Source organism: Antennarius striatus, chromosome 1 (assembly GCF_040054535.1).
Source record: "Antennarius striatus isolate MH-2024 chromosome 1, ASM4005453v1, whole genome shotgun sequence".
NCBI classification, from domain to species: domain Eukaryota; kingdom Metazoa; phylum Chordata; class Actinopteri; order Lophiiformes; family Antennariidae; genus Antennarius; species Antennarius striatus.
The window spans coordinates 14,551,936-14,577,906 of record NC_090776.1 but is presented as its reverse complement, the minus strand read 5'-3'; the positions used below and the strand labels follow the sequence as shown (position 1 = coordinate 14,577,906).

Below are 25,971 nucleotides of genomic sequence, written 5' to 3'. Positions count from 1 at the left end.
ATGCTGAACACTGAAAATCTCAGAAAATGGGGCAAGTTAAATGAAAAAAAACAACAAAAAACAAAACGTGAAGCTTACAAACTTTAACTAAACAGTTCTTAAATATAGTGTTGCGATTAAAAATATGTTGTCTGTCTCTTTTCTGAATGTTTACATCATCAAAAATAAAGTTGTTAATGGTGTAACCTGTTTTTTTGACTGTTTTGTGTGGATTTCCACAGTACGGATTAAAATGTCCCACAACGTAATCAATATGATTTTTTTGCAACATAATATGAGGGTTAATAGCATAATGTAAGGCAGAAGTAATGTTGTTGACCTTGACCACAGTCATCACAGCTTCAGCAAGATTGCGGAGGAGCAGTATGGCAAGCTACGGATCATGCACAGCAATATGGAGACGCTGTACAAGAACATGCTGGAATACTTTGCCATCGATCCCAAGAAGACTTCGGTCGAGGAGCTGTTTACTGACCTCAGCAACTTCCGATCCATGTTCACTGTGAGTATCCATTAACCAAAGTTGATGCAGAGGCATGAAAAATGTGGTGAAAGGAAAACATTTACATTTGACACTTTATGGAAATGGAAATAGAGTGGCCAATCATTTATATAATTTATACAAAGGGATTATTTAATCTTAATATGTACAAATTTTCAGTTTAATTTTATGTTTGTATCAACCTATTAATGGGTTCCTTGTAATGCAATTACAAAAAATGATGAAGTACAGTATTTCATAGGATTTTTGCCCCACTATATCAGTGTTTTATATATCAAAGACTGACGTCACGCACTGTATAGACATTTGTGGACTACATGATGTGGACTATATATTACATCCTGCTTCAAAGCATTGATGTATTGTAATTGTCAGTGTTTGTGTGTCCATCTGTTCGTTCGTTCGACCGTCCGTCCATCCGTTAGTCCGCCAAATATCTTTGTAACAGTTGTATAAAAAAATGAACAAAAAGCACCTTACTAGGGGGCAAAGGGGATGAACATTAGATGATGACCTTGACCTATAGAAAACTAGGTCAAGGTCAACTTTTAACTTTTGTACACTCAGGAACTGGATGAGATATAAAGACGAGGGAGGCCAGTGTAAGACGGTAGATCAAAGCTAGTGCTTTAATCTTTTTTTTTTTAATATATATACATTTTTTTCAGACATGTTAATATAACATACTTCACACCTTCATCACATTTACAACATCAACAACTTCCGGAAAAAAAAAAAAAGGGCTGATGGGTAGAAGCCAATAGGCTTATGAAATTCCCGTCCCCAAGAATCAACAAACATCTCTCTCATTAGAATATGTAATCAACAAACTCAGGTATTTAAAAGTTTTCAACCATTTCATACATTGAATTTTGACAGACGTTCATACCCTTATCCACTTCCAGATAGTAGCCTTTTACCCTAGAGCATAGCCATGTTTACGTTCTTCCTAGGGACACAATGTTTGTTAACATCATAGATAGTCAAAACAAGAAGTTGACCTTGCCAGTGTTCTCCACAAGAATATAACGATCATATTCACACCTTTCAGCAGACAGTGTTTATACAAGAATTCACCAGGTTGTCGCAGACACTTTAACAGTTTCACATGGAATGATATTGTCAAAAGATATCAGCATGTTCTTTAAAGTCTCAAATTAAATGTTATCCCATGTTATCACAATTCCATGTTTCTTTTCTGTTTTTTTGTTGTTGTTTTTTTTTTTTTTGTTCATTAGTCCATGTTTCTGACGAAGAAGGAGATGAGGAAAGTGTGTTCGTAGGAAGAGAGAGAAGAGGTAGCAAGGCTAGAAGTTTAGGAGCAGGGTTGAAGTTGTTCTATCATGGTCTAGATAGGAAGATAATGGATTAGGAGTTATCTTGAAGGAGGAGTTTGTTAGGAATGTCCTGGAGGTAAAAAGAGTGTCGGATAGAGTCATGACTCTGAAGCTAGAAATAGAAAGTGTGATGTTCAATGTTGTTAGTGGGTATGCTCCACAGGTAGGATGTGAGCTGGAGGAGAAGGAGAAATTCTGGCTGGACTTTGATGAAGTGATGCAGAGCATACCTAGAAGTGAGAGAGCTGTCATTGGTGCAGACTTCAATGGACATGTTGGTGCAGGAAACAGAGGTGATAAGGAGGTGATGGGCAGGTTTGGTATCCAGGAGAGGAATACAGAAGGACAGATGGTAGTTGACTTTGCAAAAAGGATGGAAATGGCTATAGTAAATACTTTCTTCCAGAAGAGGCAGGAACATAGAGTGTAGCCTGAAGGAGATCAGTGACTGCAAAGTAGTGGTAGGCGAGAGTGTAGCCAAACAGCATAGGGTGGTGGTGAGGAGCATGACTCTGGTGGTGAGGAAGATGAGGACAGAGCAGAAGACAAAATGGTGGAAGCTAAAAAAGGAAGAATGTTGAGTGACTTTTTGGAAGGAGTTAAGACAGGCTCTGGGTGGTCAGGAGGTGCTTCCAGATGACTGGAAAACTACAGCTAATGTGATCAGGGAGACAGGTAGGAGAGTACGTGGTGTGTCATCTGGAAAGAAAGTAGATAAGGAGACTTGGTGGTGGAATGAGGAGGTACAGGAGTATACAGAGAAAGAGGTTAGCTAAGAAGAACTGTGACACTGAGAGGACTGATGATAGTAGACAGGAATACAGGGAGATGGAGCGTAAGGTGAAAGTAGAGATAGCAAAGGCCAAACAAGAAGCTTATGATGACTTGTATGCTAGGTTGGACAGTAAGGAGGGAGAGACTGATCTATACCGGTTGGCAAGACAGAGAGACAGAGATGGGAAGAATGTGCAGCAGGTTAGGGTGATTAAGGATAGGGACGGAAGCCTATTGACGGGTGCCAGTAGTGTGATGGGAAGATGGACAGAGTGCTTTGAAGAGTTGATGAACATGGAAAATGAGAGAAAACAAGACTAGAAGAGGTGCCTGTTGTGGACCATGATGTAGCAAAGATTAGTCAGGATGAAGTGAGGAGGGCACTGAAGAGGATGAAGAGTGGAAAGGCAGTCGGTCCTGATGATGTACCTGTACAGGTTTGGAAGTGTCTAAGAGAGGTTGCAGTAGAGTTTTTGACTGGGTTATTCAACAGGATCTTAGATAGTGAGAAGATGCCTGAGGAATTGAGAAGTGTGCTGGTGCCCGTTTTTAAGAACAAGGGAGATGTGCAGAGTTGTAGCAACTACAGAGGAATAAAGCTGATGAGCCATACAATGGAGTTACGGGAAAGAGTAGTAGAAGCTAGACTGAGGACAGAAGTGAACATTTGTGAGCAGCAGTATGGTTTCATGCCAAAAAAGGGTACTAGAGATGCAGTATTTGCTTTGAGGATGTTGGTAGAGATGTAAGTTGTCAAAGTTGTCTACATTTGTAGACAACTTTGAAAGGTCGACCTTCCAAAATTCCTGGAAGCAAATTTTGGAAGTTACAAAAGATTAAAGGGAAATGTCCAAAGACCTGTAGATATCTCTCGCCTCAATTCATGGGTTTAACATTTAATTAATTTCATGTAGTACTTTCAATGAACACAAGGTAAAAATACCACCCAAGGCAGAGTAGCAAAGTGTAATCAACTGCTGACCAAAAAGAACATCAAGGCTCTTCTGAATTTTGCCACAAGACACTGTGATGACCCTCAGAGTTTCTTGGGAGAATATTCTATGGGCTGACAACTGAAATGTCGATCTTTTTGGAAGACAGGGTTTCTCTTAAATCTGGTGTAAACCAAGCACAGCATTTCAAGAAAATGAACATTTCACCAAGGGTCAAGCATGAGATGGCAGCGTAAATGTTGCAAAGATGTTGTGTTGCCTCAGGGCCAAGACAACTTGTCATAATTGAGACAAGCATGAATTCTGCTCTGCATCGGAAAATATGAAGGAGAATTCTGGGTTATTAGTCTGTGAGGTGAAACTCGACTGGGTCATGCAGCAAAACACAGATCCCAAGAATGGCCATCTCTGAATGGCTCAGTAGAAATAATTTTAAAGTTTACAGTCATGATCTGAACCTTTTTTGAGATTATGTGGGAGGCCTGAAAAACAATACATGTTAACAAACCCACTAATGTGGTTCTGCTGACGCAATTGGAAAGAAGAGGATGAAAAACTCCACCAAAGAGAAGTCAGAAACTGATCTACAGTTATCGGAAGTATTTGGTTGCAATTGTTGCAGAGAAAGCTGGCACATTTGTGTATTAACTTAAGCAGTTCAATAACTTTTCAGACTGCAGATTTTGCAGTCAGATAACCTTGTTGCCCATTAACTTGAGCTTTAAGTTTGATTTTTTATTATTATTTTTTTTTACTGGGGTTGTTTTTGTTGTAAATTCTGCACAAACACTTTTTGCATGGCTCTCTACATGCCTCTGACATTATCAAGCTTTTAGCAGCTGAAACATAATTTTTATTATCAAGTTTTATTTCCTTGTCTATACAGTAGTACCGTCAGCGACAAGTTTGATTTGTTCAGTGACTGAGCTCGTAAGTCAAACAACTCGTATCTCAAACAAATTATCCCCGATTAAAATAACAAATCATTTAATCCACTCCAGCATTGTAAAAAAAACCAAACCCTGGATTGTATGAATAAAAATATATTTTTATCAACCAATAGACATGCATACTTTACCTGTGCATAATTAATTATATATAAGTTACGTAAACAATGATAAAGTATGAAAATAAAAGGAAAAGCCACGAGGATACATGAGCTACATCTTCACTCCATGAACAAGAACAAGTGGTCTCAGCTGAAGTAGTATCCATCCGCCAGCTAGTGGTGGGGTTTTTTGTAATCTTGTATTTTGAATGATTCCTTGAACTATGCTATTACCATGTAGTTCATCACAAGCCAGACATTTGTCATCATGTCGTCATTGAGCTCTGTCGCCATGTCACTCTAGTACCTCTTTGCGCCGTGGAGCTGTGCGTACCCAGTGAGTTTAATCAGTTAGATTAGTCACACAGGCCAGTGGGTGCAACAGACGATAGCTAAGTATGACACCAAAGTTCCTCCACTAACATTAATCTCTCACATATACAGTAAATGGATTTCATATCGGCTTGTTTTGCGTTGCCATTAGTTATACTTTAAGATTTATCTTTACAAATTTATCTGAACAGCTGTGTATTTTTCAGGAATCCTTGGTGTTTTTTATATATATAAGCTCAGAACTGTTCAAAGTAGAGGTAAACAGATTTCGTTAGCTTTTTTCCAAGTTGTTTCTTCCCTGATTTTCTGTATTGTCAATCACAAATATTAAGGGATACAGCCTACCTGAGTCACACTTAGTCGTTTATGATATTGTTATTTCCAGCATTCTACTTACACAAATGAAGCATACTTTATGGTAAAGGCCAACTGCTCTGATTTCTTTGGTGGTTTGATTTTTATTAGTTGCAATTTGACTAATGACTGATATTTAGGAGATATTAATTTTTTTCACAAATAAATGAAAGCACACTTTCAGATTTAATGGTAACAAAATGTCCAACATGAACTTTGTTTAAATGCCTTTAAGCATTTGTTTACATGCTGTAATGGACCATTTATCCTAATTTCATTCCAATGTTCAGTTTCAGTCAAGATTTTATACAACATATAAAATGAAGTTAAAAACAACAACTTTACCTTCAATCAGGAAAGTCTACAAAGAGGAACATTAGATTAATTGTGAACAACAATATAGTCTTTGGCATTTAGATCACAACAGGAAGTACATCACCATGGAAAACCAGAAGATGCATTCAGTACATTCAGTATGATGCAGACTTCCAATAGAGTAGTGAGAAGTAGAGCCTAACGTTAAGGTGAGTCCAGGAAAGTATGAGAGGGTTTGGTTGTAGATGGCGATGTGTGCCGGGCCGGACTGAGGTAGAGAGGGGTGGAGTTAGGTTGCCTATCTTGCTGTAGTGATATGACGAGAGAGAGAGAGAGAGAGAGAGAGAGAGAGAGAGAGAGAGAGAGAGAGAGAGAGATTTAATGCTAGAATTGTGGGATTATATATTGTATAATATACTGTATATTGGAATGTACTGTATTTGGTATCCAGGAGAGGAACACAGAAGGACAGATGGTAGTTGACTTTGCAAAAAAAGAGGGAACTGGCCATAGTGAATACTTTCTTCCAGAAGAGGCAGGAAAATAGGGTGACCTATAAGAGTGGAGGTAGGAGCACACAGATACTCTACATCTTGTGTAGACGGTGTAACCTGAAGGAGATCAGTGACTGCAAAGTAGTGGTAGGCGAGAGTGTAGCCAAACAGCATAGGATGGTGGTGTGCAGGATGACTCTGGTGGTGAGGAAGATGAAGAGGACAAAGGCAGAGCAGAAGACAAAATGGTGGAAGCTGAAAAAGGAATAGTGTTGAGTGCCTTTTTGGAAGGAGTTAAGACAGGCTCTCTGTGGTCAGGAGGTGCTTCTAGATGACTGGACAACTACAGCTAATGTGATCAGGCAGACAGGTAGGAGAGTACTTGGTGTGTCATCTGCAAGGAAAGTAAATAAGGAGACTTGGTGGTGGAATGAGGAGGTACAGGAGTGTATACAGAGGAAGAGGTTAGCTAAGAAGAAGTGGGACATTGAGAGGACTGAGGAGAGTAGGGAGTACAGGGAGATGCAGCGTAAGGTGAAAGTAGAGGTAGCAAAGGCCAAACAAGGGGTTTACGATGACTTTATGCTAGGTTGAAGAGTAAGGAGGGGCAGACTGATCTATACAGGTTGGCAAAACAGAGAGACAGAGAATGGAAGGACGTGCAGCAGGTTAGCGTGATTAAGGATAGGGATGGAAGTCTATTGACACAAGTGAGGGGGCCATTGAAGAGGATGAAGAGTGGAAAGGCACTCGGTCCCGATATACCTATAGAGGTATAGAAGAGATGGTAGTAGAGTTTCTGACTGGATTGTTCAACAGTATCTTAGATAGTGAGAAGATGCCTGAGGAATGGAGGAGTAGTGTGCTGGTGCCCATTTTTAGAACAAGGGAGATGTGCAGAGTTGTGGCAACTACAGAGGAATAATAATGACGTTATGGGAAAGAGTAGTGGAAGCTAGACTAAGGGCACAAGTGAGCATTTATGAGCAGCAGTATGGTTTCATGCCAAAAAAAGAGTACTACAGATTCAGTATTTGCTTTGAGGATATTGATAGAGAAGTACAGAAAAGGCCAGAGGGAGCTGCATTGTGTTTTTGTAGATCTGGAGAAAGCCTATGACAGGGTGCCAAGAGAGGGACCGTGGTATTGTATGAGGAAGTCTGGAGTGGCAGAGAAGTGTGTTAGAGTGGTACAGGACATGTATGAGGACTGTAAGACAGTGGTGAGGTGTGCTGTAGGTGTGACAGAGGAGTTCAAGGTGGAGGTGGGACTACATCAGGGATCAGCTCTGGGCCCCTTCTTGTTCGCTATGGTGATGTACAGGCTGACAGACTAGGTTAGACAGGAATCTCCGTGGACTATGATGTTTGCAAATGACATTGTGATCTGCAGTGAGCGCAGGGAACAGGTGGAGGAGAAGCTAGAGAGGTGGAGGTTTGTCCTGGAAAGGAGAGGAATAAAGGTTAGCTGCAGTAAGACAGAGTACATCTGTGTGAATGAGAGGGACCCAAGTGGAAGAGTGAGGTTACAGGGAGATCAAGAAGGTGGAGGATTTTAAGTACTTAGGGTCAACAATCCAGAGCAATGGAGAGTGTGGAAAAGAGTAGAAGAAGCTTGTACAGGCAGGATGGAACGGGTGGAGGAAAGTGTCAGGTGTGATGTGTGATATAACAGTTTCAGCTAAAATGAAAGGAAAGGTGTACAAAACTGTGATGTTGTTTGGTCTAGAGACAGTGTCACTGAAGAAAAAACAGGAGACAGAGCTGGAGGTAGCACAGATGAAGATGCTGAGATTCTCTTTGGGAGTGACCAGGAAGGATAGGATCAGGAATGAGTACATCAGAGGGACAGCACATGTTAGAGGTTTTGGAGATAAAGTCAGAGAGGCCAGACTGAGATGGTTTGGACATGTCCAGAGGAGAGATAGTGCATATATTGGTAGAAGGATGCTGAGTTTTGAACTGCCAGGCAGGAGGCCTAGAGGAAAACCAAAGAGGAGGTTTATGGATGTAGTGAAAGAGGACATGAAGGTGGTTGGTTTGAGAGAAGAGGATGTAGAACACAGGGTTACATGGATGCAATTAATTCGCTGTGGCGACCCCTGAAGGGAAAAGCCGAAAGGAATAGAATATTGTTTTCCTGCTTGAATTGTACATCCTGCTGTACTTGTATTGAAATTTTAATCTTCTATCAGAAACCATGTTTGCAATTTGCATTCTAAATTTATCATCAAATTTTATTGAGTTAGTCAGCATGTTCTCAAGTGAGATGGCTGTCATTGTTTTAATTGTCATAGCTACAATGCAAAGATTTTGAGTAATATAACTAGGGACTGACAATTTCTTTCTCCCTTTACCAATCTGGGCACAATGACTTGTAGTTTCATAGGTTATATGCTTGTGATGTATAACCGTTCTATTGTATGACTGTGTTACAGAATGAGATTGTATCAAGGCCAGAGAAACACATTTTTATTTTTTTTTCTTTAAGATATACTGTGTGTGTGTGTGTGTGTGTGTGTGTGTGTGTGTGTGTGTGTGTGTGTGTGTGTGTGTGTGTGTGTGTGTGTGTGTGTGTTTTAAAAATATTTAATATTTATATTGATGTTTGGCAAGTTTCATGATTGGCAGATCCTTTTCTAAACTAAATCTAACAAGAAACTTGAAAAAGGTCTGTAGCTGATCTGACAACCACATCATAATCTTAATGATCTACTTGTGCAGAGCCCATCCCTGCATTACGTAATTTTAACAGCTGAGAATCACATCATATTCACCTCCATAGTTATATCAACGGTGGTTGTGAACATAATATACAGGCTCGAGAATTTTTGCAATGACATATTGAAGAATTTGAATCTAAAACTAGATTCCCACTAATTATTTATAACTCAACTTGACTGTTCGTAGATACTTTTCTGCAGGGCCTTTTACTTGAAGTACTCGGTGGGTGGATAATACATGAATGCTAGGTGTCAGTCTTCAATCTGACACACACCTTCATCCACCTTTTGTGATCTCGTTATTGGCTATCAAAGACAGTAATTCTGGACTTTCCCAATAAAGCTGCTTTGATTAAAAATGTTATGGCAACTAACATAACTTGTCTGTTTGGGTGTGGCAGCTATCGATTTGTGTTTCCCAAGCACTAATAATGCAATAAATTGGAAATGATTATATCTAATTGGTCAGATATAATCAGCGATAATTACATATAACTATGTCACGGGGAGCGGAAGTAGGACCCAAATGCAGGACACGGGTGGAGCGCTAATCATCTATATTTTAATCAAAGCAAGTCAAGGGAACACAAGAAAAGCAGAAGAACAAAAACAGTGAGTGGTTGTTTCTCTGTCATATGGCTCTGCAATGCAGCGGCGACATGTGCGGAGCATACCTCGCAGCTAGAGTCATAGAGTCAAGTATCTAGTATTGGGATATGTTCAAAGAAACACAGAAAATTATTGCAAAATGTTTTTGTCCCCAGATTATTTGCTGTAACTTGACTTTTCCTTTGTCTTCTATTTTGTTTACCGATGCTCTTCACCTAAACTAAAATACAGTCCAAGATAGAGCACACCATATGCTATTTATAATTATATGCTAACATGAAAGAATATTTAAAAGAAAGACAGACCAAGTGTTACAAAGTGTTATACGGTCTAAACCTTCAACCTGGTTGTTCATTTGCAAGGTATAAGCAGCTTTCACCAACAGCAATCTGTTCAAATGGTCAAATCATATGGACACAACTTGGAACTAGCCAATGCCAGGTTAGTCGATTACATAGAGTACATCTCAGAACCATAATGTCTTGGTGAAATCTGTCAGCATTTTCTCGGCTATGCCAAGGCCCTTTTTTAAGGTGCATGTTGTCTCTGGACTACTGCCTGAAGTGATTTGAGTCTTGACATGTGAGTCTGTTGTAATGCTTGTGTGTATTTTTTTGCATGTACATGATGATGTTTGTCATTTTCTGTTTTCTGTTTTTAATTTTTTTTCTCCCTTGTATAGCCAAAACTCTTTTTTTGCACACAGACCTACAAACACATACACGTATGCACACACAGGTACACACACGTACAGCTTGCTCAGTCACGCATAGGAAGGAGACCCAGGGCAAAGCCGCACATCTGACAGGAATCCAATTGAGCATGTCTAATGGTGGACAACCAGGAGAGGAGTTGGGGAGCAGACCTGCAGTGATGAAGGAGAGCAGAGGGCAATTTCCTCAGAGCTGGTTTTCTCTTTTTTCTCTCACCCTCTTTCTTCTTTTCTCTCAACAACCTTTCCACTGCCAGCTAAATATTATAGCAAAGTAAATTAAATTACTTAATTTTCATTTTTGTTCTAGATTTCTCATTTTCAATGTCAGTAACGCAACAGTTTAATTGATTTTCAGTATTTTTATATCTGTTGCTTGAATTTTGAATGTAAGTTTTAAAGCAAAGAAAACTTGGTTTGATTGTAGTTAAATTCACATTGAACGACTTCCGGCTTTCAACGGGAGCACAAATTGAACACTGTTCTCTCTCTGATTCTCACCAACTCTATGTATTAACCAAAAATAACAAACGGAAAAGGAAAAGTGAAGAAGCACAAAGACAAGAAGATGATAAAAACTTTAGACTGTATCTACTCTTCTATAGAAGAGTTAAAGAATGAAATTAAACCAATGTGGGACACCATGGAGGAAATGAGGAATAAGATGAAGCAAATGTGGAAAGATATGGAAGAAAAAGACTGTCACATTGTTCTCTTGGAACAGGGACAACAAATATTGGATGATTTGGAGAAAAACATTCGCATAAATGATGTGATCATCCCTGACATAAAAACCAAGTTTCGCACTTAACACACATGCTGTGGGCAGGGCAAGTGGAGAGGAAACAGAGGTTGACCCAGGGACAGTGGAGAAACAGGTGATTTTTCACCTCAGAGATCTGGAGATAACTATAGATCCAGACCAGATTGAGACATGTTATCCATTACAATCTGGGGGTAGGAGACCACCTGCAGTGTTGATAAAATTCAATAACTGTAAGCACAAGATTGCTCTTCTGAAACAAGGATTCAAACTGAAAGGACAAGATGTCTACATTAATGATACACTCACAAAAAGAATGCCGATATCAATAAAAAAGGTTGACAACTGAAGAATGTGCTGATTAACAACATCTGGACAAATATCTGTAGGATCTTCATCAAAACATAGGGACTTTCTCGTAAATGATGATGATGATTAGGAGTACAGAGGAGCTGGGAAATTACGAACAATAAATATGGACAAGTTGTTACTACACTAAAAATCTGTACAACAGAGTAATTTCAGTAGTAGGAGCCTCTACACCAATTTTGGACACATTTAGCATTCCATAGAACAGCTGAAAAACCATTCAATATCATGAATGTCAGAAACATGGATTAATGAAAACAAATGCATGGATTTCTGCTTGGAGGGATAACACTGAGTTTGAGACTTTAAAGAGCAGGTTATCTGTTGATAATATAATGGAATGTGAAACTGTGTTTGTAATGAACTGGTTAATTAATAAACCCTGTTTTTTAATGAAATCTACCAAAATAGAAGACACTTGAGAATTAGAGAAATGTTATAAAAAAACCCACAGATGGATGATCTAGATCAGTGCATCAATTAAGAGTTAAAATTTTACTATATTTGACTTCCCTTGTTCTTTTCCCGCATACTTGCATAAGACCTTTCAAATTTGATGTCCATTATGAAATTTATAAATCGGTGGTTGCCATGAGCAACCCATTGTCTAAATCCATCAAGTTCATTTTGTGTAGGACTTGGATTCATTTAAAAATGGAACTCTGTTTTATCTCTGTTTCACAGTTCCTTTGTGATAATCTCACCTCTTTTCTTTTTCTTCATTCCTCAATCTCACATTAACGTCATGCAACGTCTTTTTATCTGAGTGAGTTTGAATGAATTTGGGCTGAAGTAACTTTTATTCAATTTTACCTCATTAAATTTAATGATCTATGACAGGAGAGAACAGAATAATTGATTGCTGCTTTGAGGTTAATTGTCAGTAGGAATTTGAGTCAAGCTATTTTTCCCCAAAATAGTAATAGATAATGTAATAACTATTATTTATTATTAATTATTGCTATTTTACAATATATTTATTACGACAATACAATATAGCAGTACACATCACATAAAACAGTGCACTGCCAAACACAATTAGTCTTCAGTTCAGCATTGATTGTACAAAAATTAAAATTTGTTAAGTTGATTTTGACCTCAAATGTTGTTTTGTGTCTTCAATAGGCTCAAGCAGCAGCTACAATACTAAAGATGCATTCATAAACTTGTCCTATGCAGTGCACAAAGTTGCATGATCATACTTTGTACATGTTATAGTTTGTTGTTATAGCCTCTTTACTTTTTTTTGGTACTGCTGCCGGGCTATTGAAGACATTCTTGCTAAACCATAAAAAATTGGATTAAACCAAATTTCAATATTGAGATGGCATTCAAAGTTTGAATGTGCCGAAAAGATAAAGGACCAGCAGCTGTCAGATGTAATTACGTTAACAGCCAGGGGACACTGCGTTTGTTAAGTGTGAGTGGTGTGAACTTCTCAAATCCACTGGACTCACACAACCGTCATATTCCTTGTACAGGTTCTACTGTCTGAAGTCAATGATATTAAGTCATTATTTCTTTGGCAGCTTGCACTAAATGGTAAAGATGACAGGGGTACGGAGGATGAAATAAAAACATATCACAAAAACAGCAATTTTTTTTCATTATTTGAATTTTTCTGAAAAACAAAGAAATTTTAAAAGTTATTTGGTATAAGCCTAGCATTTAAAGATGTTGTTGACAGTGCTTAATAAGGATGTCTGTAGGGTGTGACAGCTACATCTGCTATTTGACATGCTCTACAATATTGTAATTAACTCCAATTAGCAATCTGTCTTGTTTTTGCCTTTTTAAATGTTTTTGTACTCCCTGTTTCTATCTCTTGCTGTCCGTCAACAGCAAGCACTGAGGGATAACTTCAAGCAAAGGGAGTCGGAGGAAAAACAGAGGAGGGCACGGGCAGTAAAGGAGAAGGCGGAGCGTGAAAAGCAGGAGAGACAGCAGAAGAAGAGGAAGTTACTGGAAGTCAATGCAGGTAGAGACCTTTAAGTCTGATATACCAGTCAATATTTTCACCATTAAGCCTTTTACAAGAAGCCGTTTGTGAAAATCAGTCTGGGATCAAATGGTTTAATATCATCCTCCCTCATGACTCTCATATCAAGTAAAGACAAGTCTTATTTAATGCTTTTGATGAGACACAATCCATTATTTATCTCTGACAAAAGTTACTTAAAAACAAACTAGCTTCAAACTTATTTTGCAGGTGACTTATTCAGAAAATAAGTAGACACCAACACTTCAGACAGTACGAAAAATTGACCGTTACTTAGTTTTGCAGTAACAGCCAGCTGGTGGTCAGATCTAACCAGCCATGAGCAGTTGCTGTCAGGCTGTCTGTCTGTGGGAAACACAGAGTGCCCTGGAGGGTTGACAGTCACTCGAGGAACATTTGCTATCCTTTGTAAAAAAAATGTACATGTGTTTCAGTGGAGTTAGCATCTGAGAGACAGCCTCTAGTTTGTGAGGGAGCATCAGTGTGGCCTTGCTGAAAGTCTTTACTCTGTGGATTTTATGTTTATTTTTTTGTGAGTAAAAATACTGGTATTGAAATAACCTTACTAGGCATGGACTATATGGTTACACACATGTTTTATTTTGGTTGGTTTAAAGAGAAAATACAGCTAGATATATAACTCATCTTACCGACCAGTTTCAGAAAGAGCTATGACAAATGCAATGCCTGACTTATGCTACAGCATCCGTTTGTTACTGCCAGTTGTTGTTTTTTTTGTTTTTATTCCTCTTCGAGCACTGTATTGCCAGAAACTTGTTCAACAGTGCTGCCTCCAGACCTATTTTCAATGCCAATGACAAGGCTGGCAGTCGAGCCTGGCAGTCTCTGCCCTACACCAGTGTCTGTTGCCAACACAACTATGCCAGCCCCTGTAGCACTTCTGTACACACTGGAGCGCAAGTAGAGGACCATCACGCCACATCCAGGCCAAAGTACTGTTATGGGTATAAAATCTAGCCAAACTCATGCCTAGGTTGCCTACAAACCTCTCAATTTTCCATTAACACTGGTCTGGACACCACACTTGTTAGAATCTGCCATAGAGCTCCAGAAGTTTTTCAATGCTTCCAAAGTAAATATCACACCCAGGTGGAATTATTGCAGTAGTTTATGTATGTTAATCCTACAGCATGTGCTCTATTTTATCCAAGATCTGCCGACCCTTACGTATTTAGACATGCACATACACATGGGATGAGTCTCTACAGATGTCGCTGGAGGGATTGTGAAGGAAGGATGTCAAATAAATGTGTCTAACCTAAATTTTATGGTATCTTACGTATTGTGGTTGTTTTTTGCACATATTGACAGATTGCACTTTTTGCCATCTGTGTATGTGATGGGTCATGTTAAAGCCAAACATTTCACTAAGATAAGATGGCATTTTCATATACAGTGCACCCTCGCGCATCCGCGCATCAATGCTTGCAACTTCACCTCATCGTGGATGTTTGGTAGGCAGTCACGTGATACCATACAAGCACTTTATTGGCTGATGGCATCCAGAAGTGCACTCAGTTCCGTGAGTCTCGGACTTACGTGAGACACAAAAGTGCGTATGTGAAAAGGTAATACAGATAGAAGGTGGTTTAATATCAATATGGGGAGGGTTCATAAATGTGTAAATTACCTTAAATAATAAGATAGTTTGTCGCTCGAACGCGTAATTCTTTAATCACGTGTGGTTCCTGGAACGCATTAACCGCACAGAACAAGGGCATACCGATATGCATACATTCACAGCGACTGTTGGAATAAACTGAATCCATGATACAGATTGGAAAATCTGCTGCCAACTCAGGGCAGGATTTATGCACTCTCTCTCTAACAGTCTCTCACTCTGTCTCTCAGTCTACGTATTTATTAACTAAAGAGCTTTCTTTTTGTTTGTCAGTGTGGAATGTTCTCAATGGAGATTTTCTATGTAATCATTTGATTATCCATCAATTCTCTAAAAGGCCCCAGAGAGGCTGCATATCCACATTATGCTGAAGGGCACAGCAATGAGAGATAGATGAATGAATGGGGAATGTTTCTTGTATGAAATGATCAAAATTGATTTTAGCTTCTTAGCCTTAGCTTCACTTACTTATGTATTCTGAAATGTGAGGTCCTTTCAGTTTCCATCTCTTACCCCTCTGTCTCTTGTACCTGATACAGACTGGGCTCCTACCTGCTCCATAATATGGAACCTGGTTTTGTCACTTTCACTGTGTGTTCTTAGGGAGCTACATCATCAACTTGATTGCATTTGCATAGAAACCAGTGGAGATTGAATTTCAGATTGAATAGGTGATTTTTCCTCCTCCTCTAACTCTGCCTGTCTTGTGTATGACAAATCTGTTGCATTAACGTCACTGCTACGCCAGGAGGTTGAATGTTTGTGGAGCAACAAATTACACATGAAAGCTTTATTTAACATTCCCAACATGGCTACAAGTGATAAACTATAAAGACGTCAAATATAAGAAGGATACAACACTGCATTCAAGCATGCTAAAGTATAGCAGTGGCTTAAAAAATATCATGAAAAAGGTTGTATGTCTCCTGCACTTTTAGATAATATAGATAAGGTAATGGCGTCCGGTTTAGAAGTGACATTATCATAAGGGTACTACATTTTGGTCTACATGTTATACTGGTATGGCAATTGAGTCTCCTAGAATCCACTTCCAGTAACTGATTCCATTTATAGTTGTGGGCAGGTAAACTCAGAACTGCATGTGATGATCTCCACTGATTGATGAACTGTTTTATTTCTTTCTGCCAATTGACAAAAAATATTTCTAACATAATTCATAACCCATACGAGACTTGTCAGGTTTTCAGTCAGATTAATGATTATTTTGGCTTCTTTACAGTAACATCTGACACTGAGTCCAATTTGGAATCTATTCTTACTAGAAACTATAATTCATTATGACTGGCTTAAATTCAGCTTTTCTGCTTATGACTCAAGAGGAGGGGCAAGTCATCCATTAATCCAGAAGGTTGGACTCCTCTAGTCTTGATGTGGAGGCAGTGTAGCAAGAACCCCATATTTCCCCTGATGGCTCTAAGGGGCCTGTGTGTGAATATGTAAGTATCAAAATCATGGAACAATTGGGATTAAATGTTTTGTATTGATTATGTCAGCATGATAGTCTCTACCATAAGCATATGAATGTGTGTCGGTAACTGAGTTGTGGGTAAAATAGAAAAAATGCTATGTAAGGTTACCATACAATCCTAAACCAATTGGCATCCACTTAGAACTCATATGATAGTGTTTTGTGGGATTGCAGATGAAAACCTGTTCCGAATGAATGAATAATCCTTTCAGGTCAATTTTCCATAATTACATCTAATTATACTGTTGTGAGCTTGTTTTGGGGCACCTGCCAACACATGATAGACAGGACGGAATTGACTTTACATTTAATTAAACAATTCTATTTGATTATCCCTTTTCTTTTACACCGTCTATTACGTTTTTATGTTCCTGGTTGCAATTTGTCCATCTATATTCTTCATCCAGTGAAATGCTCTTACTCTATTTGGACTCTGGAGACCATAATTTGTAAAGTTTTTGAGAATGCAGGCCATATTGGTTTTGTGTTTTGTACATATAGGTAAATGTGTAAAGATATCAAGGAAAAAACCCAAGGACACAGCTATGAATAAATATCAAACAAACACTTAGCAGCAGCAGCATATGGAGCACAGGGATGTTTTGGAATTTATTTGCTAGAGAAGTGTGTTCATAAAGGGTATGTTTCAGTCAGTTATTTTCTTCCTGTCTGAAAGTCTATGAGAACAGCCATTCAGAAGATTGTATTAGAAGGTAGACACTTTCACTAGTCTTTACATAGACAACAAGCCAAGACTGGTTTATGAAGGTGTCTTTATTTCACTACCATTCTTTTGAAAGCAAGGAGTCTCTATGGACATTGCAAGCCGATCATGAGAGTTCTGATCCCAGATGCAACAGAGTAGAAATGGAGAAGTGAATTGCGCATCAATGCACTAGTGAGTGACTTGAGTGCAAAAGCTGGGATGCTACTGTTCACTGTCCTGTCTTTTCATTGGTCTTTGTGTGCCACATTCTCCTCAATACGATGTTTCACAAGCTGAAAGACTGTTTCAAACCTATTTCATAGCTACTAGCTTGACTAATGTGCCTTTTGTCATGTGGTCTTCCTATTACTTTCCATGTGACATGTCTAATCTCATCTATCTCCAAGTTTGTGAGCATGTCGGTGCGAGTATATAAATGTGTCTTGTGATTTTCAGTGTTTAGCCGTCTGAAAGCATCTCTTGTCTGCATTCTTTAAAGCAGCTTTCTGTTTCTGCCTAAGTAGCTTCTGATTGATGTGTAAAATTGGGCTGTTTTTGCTCCCGTTTATTCTTGAGGTTGAAAATCTGAGTGGGTTACTTTTTTCTTCATCTCTCCAGACTCGCAAACTGTTTCATGTCCTTGTGGTCTTGAGTCAAACAAAGCACTATGTGTATAGACAAACAATTTGGGTTGCGATAGATTCTTTTTTCTTTTTTTAAATTTATTTTATACATTACAATCCCCGAAGGGAAATTAAGAACACACACTCTAGTTTTTGTTAGTCAATCACACGCATGCATATTAGTGTGTACAGGGCCCTGTAATACACACAACCACCCACAAGGGTGCCCAAATGAGGAGCTTGTGAAAGAGGACGGCCATATATATATATATGGAGCAGCTGGATAGTACAGCTGTTAGTAAGGTCCTTAGGCAAGACCCTTAATGCTATACGAGCCTACCTCAAAAATATGAGTGAACACAATAATGACAGAGTCATACCTGCTCGGACGTCGCCCGGGTTAACAAGGTCCGCGTCAGATGCTAGGGAACCAGGGCAATCTGATGACAAATGGGATACTGGAACAAGACACACATGGACAAGGGCGGAGAATACGGAGTTGTTGGAATGCTACTACACAAGTAATCCCAGAGAGAGGGGATATATGGGGCGGATGTGGGACCAATGGATGCTTCGAAACCCACAATCAAGGCTAACAAAGAAACAGCTGTTAGCCCAGTGTTCCAACATCCGTAACCGAAAACTGCTGTCACAACTGGAGATTGATGAAATACTACAACAATGCTACGGCAAGGGGGAGCCAGGACGCTAGGTCAGCGGGGGGATATCACCCCCCCCCCAATCCGTAATTGGGTACCAAGCCCAAAGAGACATACACAGCCTCATTACAAGAGCTGCTGACTTGCGAAGGAAGATCGTGACCCAAATGGAAACCTGGAGCCTCCGACAAATACCAAAGCTAAGTTGTCTAGAAGACGTGAATGCTGCAATAAGAACCATCCCCACAGGGAACATAACTGAGAGCAACAAGCTGATCCACAGTACAGCAACAGTAATCCTCGAGATGCTGGGATATAAGATCAACACAGGGCATAACAAACACTACCCTCCATGGAAGAGACGGTTAGAGGCCAAGATAAAGGCGACACGGAGAGAAGTCAGCCAGCTAGCCGAGCTACAGAAGGGGAACATGGTGAATAAAGGGGCACCCAGGAAATACAGCAAGCTCTCCATACCTGAAGCACTCAAAACTGCCAAACAGAGACTAACGGCTCTGGCTACCCGACTGAAGCGATACACCAAGGACATTGAGGCCAGGAGAATAAACAACACCTTCTCCACTCAACCAGCAAAGGTGTACTCTCAGTGGCAGGGAAATAGCATCCGGCCAGACCCACCAAGAGCTGAGGTGGAGAAATGCTGGAAGGGCATACAGGAAAGAAAAGCATCACACAACACCGATGCCCAGTGGCTAGTGGACCTGAGGACTGACCACAGCTGCCTCCCAGAACAAGAACCAGTAACCATCTCAATGGCAGACATCCAAGAAAGAGTGTCAAAGATGAAGAGTTGGTCAGCACCGGGCCCCGATATGATCCATACATACTGGCTAAAGAAGCTGACAGCACTCCACGAGCGTCTAGCAGCACAGATGAACCAGCTGCTTTGTGGATGGGACGCACCCAGAATGGTTGACTGAAGGCAGGACAGTCCTGATCATGAAAGACCCACAGAAGGAATCTACCCCATCCAACTACCGGCCAATAACCTGTCTCAGTACAACATGGAAGCTCCTGTCAGGCATCATGGCAGCTGAGTAGGCACATGGATCAATATATGAGCGGGACACAGAAAGGAGTTGGTAGTAACACCAGGGGAGCCAAGCACCAGCTACTGGTGGACAGAGCAGTACACAGAGACTGTAAGAATAGGCAGACCAACTTGTGCACCGCCTGGATTGACTACCAGAAAGCCTATGACTCAATGCCACACACATGGATACTGGAATGTCTGGAACTGTACAAGATCAACAGGACACTAAGAGCCTTCATCAAGAACTCAATGGGGAAGTGGAAGACAACCCTGGAGACTAACTCCAAGCCAATTGCCCAAGTTAACATCAAGTGCGGCATATACCAAGGGGATGCACTATCACCACTGCAGTTCTGCATAGGCCTGAACCCCCTCAGTCACATCATCACAAAGAGTGGCTACGGATACCAATTCCGAAGCGGGACAACAATCAGCCATCTCCTCTACATGGATGACATCAAGCTGTATGCCAGGAATGAGCGAGAAATTGACTCACTGATCCACACCACCAGGATCTACAGTGACGACATAGGGATGTCATTCGAATTAGACAAATGTGGCCGGATGGTATCAAGAAGAGGCAAGATGATCAGAACTGAAGGGGTCAAGCTACCAGGGGGCAGGATAGAAGACATCAAGGACAGCTTCAAATACCTTGGAATCCCACAGGCTAATGGCAACCATGAGGAGGCCGGAAGGAAGTCATCCACAGCCAAATACCTCCAGAGAGTAAGGCAAGTCCTGAGAAGTCAGCTGAATGGCAAGAACAAGATCCGAGCCATCAAAATGTATGCACTGCCGGTCATCAGATACCCCGCTGGGATCATAAGCTGGCCAAAGGAGGAGATACAAGCCACAGACATCAAGACGAGAAAGCTCCTCACCATGCATGGAGGGTTTCACCCCAAGTCCAGCATCCTGAGGCTGTACACTAAGCGGAAAGAGGGAGGCCGAGGACTAGTGAGCATCAGGGCCACTGTCCAGGATGAAACATCAAAAATCCAAGAGTACATCAGGAAAATGGCCCGAACAGATGAACTGCTCAGTGAATGCCTTAGACAGCAGAAGCCTGAGGAGGAAGAGGAGGAGGAGGAGACGACATGGAGGGACAAGCCCCTACACGGCACGTACCACCGTCAGATAGAGGAAGTGGCTGATATCAAGAAGACCTACCAATGGCTGAATAAAGCTGGACTGACAGACAGCACAGAGGCACTGATCATGGCAGCACAAGAACAGGCCCTAAGTACAAGGGCAATAGAGGCCAATATCTACAACAGTAGATCTGACCCAAGGTGCAGGCTATGTAAAGAAGCCCCAGAGACAGTCCAGCATGTGGTAGCAGGGTGTAAGATGCTCTCCAGCTCAGCATACATGGAAAGGCACAACCAAGTAGCTGTGATAGTGTACAGGAACGTCTGTACCCGGTATGGACTAGAAGTACCCAAATCCCAATGGGACATACCACCGAAGGTGGTTGAGAACGGCAAGGCTAAGATCCTGGGGGACTTCAGCTTCCAGACCCACAAAGAGCTACTGGCTAACAAACCAGACATAGTGGTGATGGACAAAGAACAGAAGAGAGCAGTGGTGATAGATGTGGCAATTCCAGCTGATGCCAACATCAGGAAGAAGGAACATGAAAAAATTGAGAAATATCAAGGGTTGAAAGAACAGCTGGAACAGATGTGGAAGGTTAAGGTTAATGTGGTCCCCGTGGTAGTAGGAGCACTTGGGGCAGTGACCCCCAAACTGGAAGAGTGTCTCCAGCAGATTCCTGGAACAACATCTGAAGCCTCGTCCAGAAGAGCGCAGTCCTAGGAACAGCTAAGATACTGCGCAGAACCCTCAGACTCCCAGGCCTCTGGTAGAGGACCCGAGCTTGAGGATGACACACAGATACCACCCTGAAAGGGTGAGAGGGACATTTAAAATAAATAAATAAATATATACATATACAGGTAGTCGTCGACTTACGACCTATGCAACTTACGACCGACCGACTTTACGACCACAATGTCAGGGCAACGCGGGCAGTCCTTCCAGCCACAGTACTCACGCTCTGAGACTCCCGCGCTCTCTTCAGTCACCACGGCGCACACACGCTGTTCAGTCACACTGTGAGATCAATAGCCCAGCCCACTACTGATGGGCTGGGCTGCTTGGGAGGCTGTGATGGAGAAATGTATGAATGGCGTATGGAAAAACTGTCAAGCGTTACGTGAACTCTTCTGCTGGATTTGAAAGTGACAAAGAACTTGATCAGATTCGGGAGAAAATAGTGAAACTGGCAAAAAACCTCTCCTTGGAGAACTTACGAATGATCGCGCTGTATGAAGAACTGATCGCGCTGGAAGAAAGAGTGGAAGAAGAAGAGAGAAGAGAAGCAGAGAAAGAAGAGGAGGAAACAGAAAAAATGTTCACCACCAAAGGCTTGTCAGAAGGCTTTTCCCTGTTAAATAAACTCCGTGCACACTTTGAAGAAATGGACATAGAACATAGAAACATTTGCAAGGATTGAACGGATGGCAAACGACGCTTTCCGTCCATATCGTGAAATTCATGAGGAGAAAAAGAAACGAACAATTCAGACAAAGCTCACAATGTTTATGAAAAGATCGTCTCCCGCTCCCACCAACCTACGCGCTGCCCCAGCTGACGATCCGGACGACCCCCAGCCAAGCACCAGCGCTGCTGGATTGAATTTTTACTTAAGAGTCGATTTACGACCAAGTCGAATTACGACCGATCTGTCAGGACCAATCGCGGTCGTAAGTCGACGACTACCTGTATGTGTGTGTGTGTGTGTGTGTGTGTGTGTGTGTGTGTGTGTGTGTGTGTGTGTGTGTATGTAGGACATATCTGCTGCAGAAATTCTATGGCTGTCCCTGTGCAGAAACGTACAAAAATATTCTAATTTCAAGTGTAGTACATGAAATGATCTGGTCAGCTGCTTCTGTCAGTGTCTAACCTACAGTCATGCAAGCATTTCCAAATATGGTCTAACAGTAATTATTTTCATGCAGCGTCTTCATGACCTCGAGACATACTGGGGCCACCTTCCCAAGTGCTGGATGGTTTGACAGAAAACACACAGACAGATCTATTGATGCAAAACAGATCTTTGGTTCTATGAAATGATATTATTTTATTATTGTATTAAAAACTTTCCACCACAATCTCAAACAAAAAATGGTAGGATAGTATTGTGTGTTTCATGAACAAAGAAAACCTCTAACCTGTTAACATTTGTCAAACTAAAAAAAAAAGCAGACAAAATGAAAAAAAAACAACTGTTCTCCGATATCACCCTTTTTTACTTTTGTCATTAGTTTCTTCAATTTAAAAACCTGTTGGTCACTTCCTTCTGGATTCTTTAAATAAAACTGACGCTATCCATAAACATGTTAAAGACAATGAAGACATTTTCTACTTTGGCCCTCAAACTTTTTGTGTCTTCCAGGAATCTTTTTAGCTTTTGCAAATTATATTTTTCTGTTATGGCTTCTTTCAAACTGAGAGAAAGAGAGATGGAGATAGATAAATTGTGGTAATTTCTTCCATCTACAAAGTGAAATTTAGTATTTTTTATTTTAATATTGATAAATGAATGCTATGCAGCACCATGTTGCAAATTGAATTTTGGATCGGAATGAATTTTCTCTTTATATGTACTCCACCACTTGTCAGTGTCTTTCATATTTATTAGCAGCTTATATTCTACAATAAAATGCACATATTCTCTATGACACCAGGGGTCCCACTTTTCTCAAGAACCAGCACACTTGTGAAGTACTGGATTGACTAGGAAATAGTCCTATCATATATTGGACTTCACTGAGGTACTACAGCTTATGTTCGACATGTGATTCAGTAGCCTGCCATTGTAAGTTCCAAATCATTGAAATCTGTATGGCAAACCTCACCACTAAAGCAAACTGCACTTTATCTGATTTTGTTTCTTCACCTCTCATCTATCTTCCAACGCCCACTCATTCTATTTCATCCTGGGTTTTTCAGAGAATGATGAGACAGGTGTGATGGATAGTTTGCTGGAAGCACTGCAGTCAGGAGCTGCATTCAGAGACCGCAGGAAAAGAGCACCAAGACCCAGAGGTGAGTTTCATATTCTTGTAACTCCAGAAAACCAGACGGTCAGCGATAGTGAAATTGCCGAGCTATTCAATGCAGACCGAAGATAAGGACTTCGAAGGATTTAGCACAGATTTATCAAAAAATAAAGAAATAAAAACATATTTAAAAAATAATGTTAGTGTATTTTTTAAAATTTAAATACGTAGTACAACACAGTTCAACCAGTCACCTTTTTGCTTCCGTTAGCAAACGTGTACCGAACGATAAGGTGCGCCGTGTGTAAAAGTACAGAAATAAACTCCGTAATTTAGACTGCGCCTCTTTATACAATGCACCAAATGGTGTGCAACATACGGTAACTTAAGGACTTTTAAGTTAGCAACTAAAGCAATTAGTTTACCCTAGAGTAAACAGTACCACAGCACTACACCTCTGCTTTATGACAGGTATATCACTGTAGTTAAGGCTTATGCCTCCTACTTAGGCACTACATGAAATAAGACAAGAATAACTTCCACCATGTCTTTTATTGCTGAACAACAGATCTTCATTGTGCTTCTCCCATAGCTCAATATTGCTACAAAGCGCTGGCAGTACGGGAACACACTGTTCTGAAAATGACTGCAGCCAATGAGTTCATGTGTAAATCATACATTTTTAAGATTGACATACTGCAGTGTTTACCTGTTATTAAATTGTGATTGGGAGACTGCCCTTTTCTTAACTGCTGCTGATAGCTGCTAGTTCTCTCCGCTCTCATTCCGCGTCCAGTGAATGACAGGAAGTGAAACATGAGGTCAAATATTTTTTTCAAGAACGAGAAAAAAACCGGTATTAACCGGTTTACAATTATTTTCTGTTCCAATTCTGTTCCGGAACATTAAAAAATATGAAGTTTCCGGTTTTCTTTTTCTTTCCATGAACCGGTTCAAAGCCCTGGAAAAAACTCTAGTTTGTTGTTTGTAAAAAAATGATCAATCATTCCCCTGACAAAAATTATGTTTGGACAATTGAAGAAAAGAAGTTCTAATTACAAATTGACAAACTTTAGAATTGAAAAGGCACACATTGTTGACTGCACATTAATTTTCACGGGTAAGTAAGTGAATGTCTTTTCGTGTTCTGTTTGATCTGTCTTCATACTGTGCGTATATGTATTATTTTTTACTGCCCTCCTTCCAGATAACCAACAGCAGATGATCAGCCCAAGCTCCCTCCGACAAGTTCTCAAACCTGTTAACTACGGTAAAAAAAAAATTGCAAAACAAAGCAAACAAAAAAAACCTCTTCTTCTTCAGCATGCTTACCTGTCTTTTTTTTCTTTTTTTTTTAGTAAATCAATTGACCATCTATTGCATGTAATGCAAAATTGCCCTAAAGTTCATGTGTCATGCTTTTTCTTTTTTTCTGACCTTTTCTGCTGTCTCTTTGCCCATTTTATTTCCTTTTGTGTGCCTTCTAAAAGGGTCAAAGGCCATTGTGAAAACAGTTTGAGGCAATGCAAATCTGAGAAGAGAAGGGTTGAGATTCTTGGAAACCAGTGCGTGGGCTACTCTGGCAACTTTATTTGATAAGGTTCCTAGATTGGTCAGTAGTCGAATCAATGCCTTTGAATGTTGTTTGGATCATTGATATTTGTGAAATTGTGCATATAATAATCATGCGGTGTCTAGACTCATTAATATATAAGTAAATTGACACAATTTCTGGAAAGAGCAAGCTGGTTTTTCATTGCTGACCTATCAATCAATCAAACTTTATTTATAAAGCTATTCATACAAAGTGTGTAGCCCAAAGTGCTTTACATAAAAACAATATAAAAACAGTTTACACAAGAAACCCCCCTCATCTCAACACACACACAAGGTAGACTAAAAGGTCCTCAGGCAAACTGTTCCACAAATGTGGGCCGTAGTGGTAAAAGGAGGCCTCCCCATATGTTTTGGTTAAAACTTTTGGAGTAATTAAAAGGGCAGTGCCTGAAGACCTGAGAGATCTAGAGGGTGTATATGTTAAAAGAAAATCAGAAAAATAATTAGGACCAAGACCATTAAGAGATTTAAAGACCATTAAAAAGATCTTAAAATCGATTCTGAAGCGTACAGGTAACCAGTGCAGAGACTTTAAAATTGGTGATATGTGAGCTCTCTTTCTGGTCCTCGTCAGAACTCGTGCAGCTGAGTTTTGGAGATGTTGTAATGGAGTAGTGCTTTTTTGGAGAGACCAGAAAGGAGAGTGTTGCAGTAATCAATTCTACAAGTAATAGAAGCATGCATTAGTGTCTCTGTGTTGGTTCGAGATAAAAATGGTCTTACCCTGGCAATGTTCTTGAGAAGATAAAATCCACTCTTAACTGTACTTTTGACATGAGCATTAAAATTCAAATTAGAATCTAGAATAACACCAAGGTTTTTTTACC

At 40.2% G+C, this 25,971-nt stretch overlaps 1 protein-coding gene across 1 annotated transcript in view; it reads left to right on the top strand.

The window, feature by feature from the left end:
• LOC137596861 (protein diaphanous homolog 3-like) overlaps positions 1–25,971 on the top strand; it is a 210,437-nt gene that overhangs the window by 115,766 nt on the left and 68,700 nt on the right. The window contains exons 24-27 of the mRNA XM_068317638.1: positions 339–502; positions 13,128–13,263; positions 23,478–23,573; positions 24,735–24,797. Of these exons, the coding sequence (XP_068173739.1) occupies positions 339–502; positions 13,128–13,263; positions 23,478–23,573; positions 24,735–24,797 (459 nt within the window). The remainder of the gene's footprint in view (positions 1–338; positions 503–13,127; positions 13,264–23,477; positions 23,574–24,734; positions 24,798–25,971) is intronic.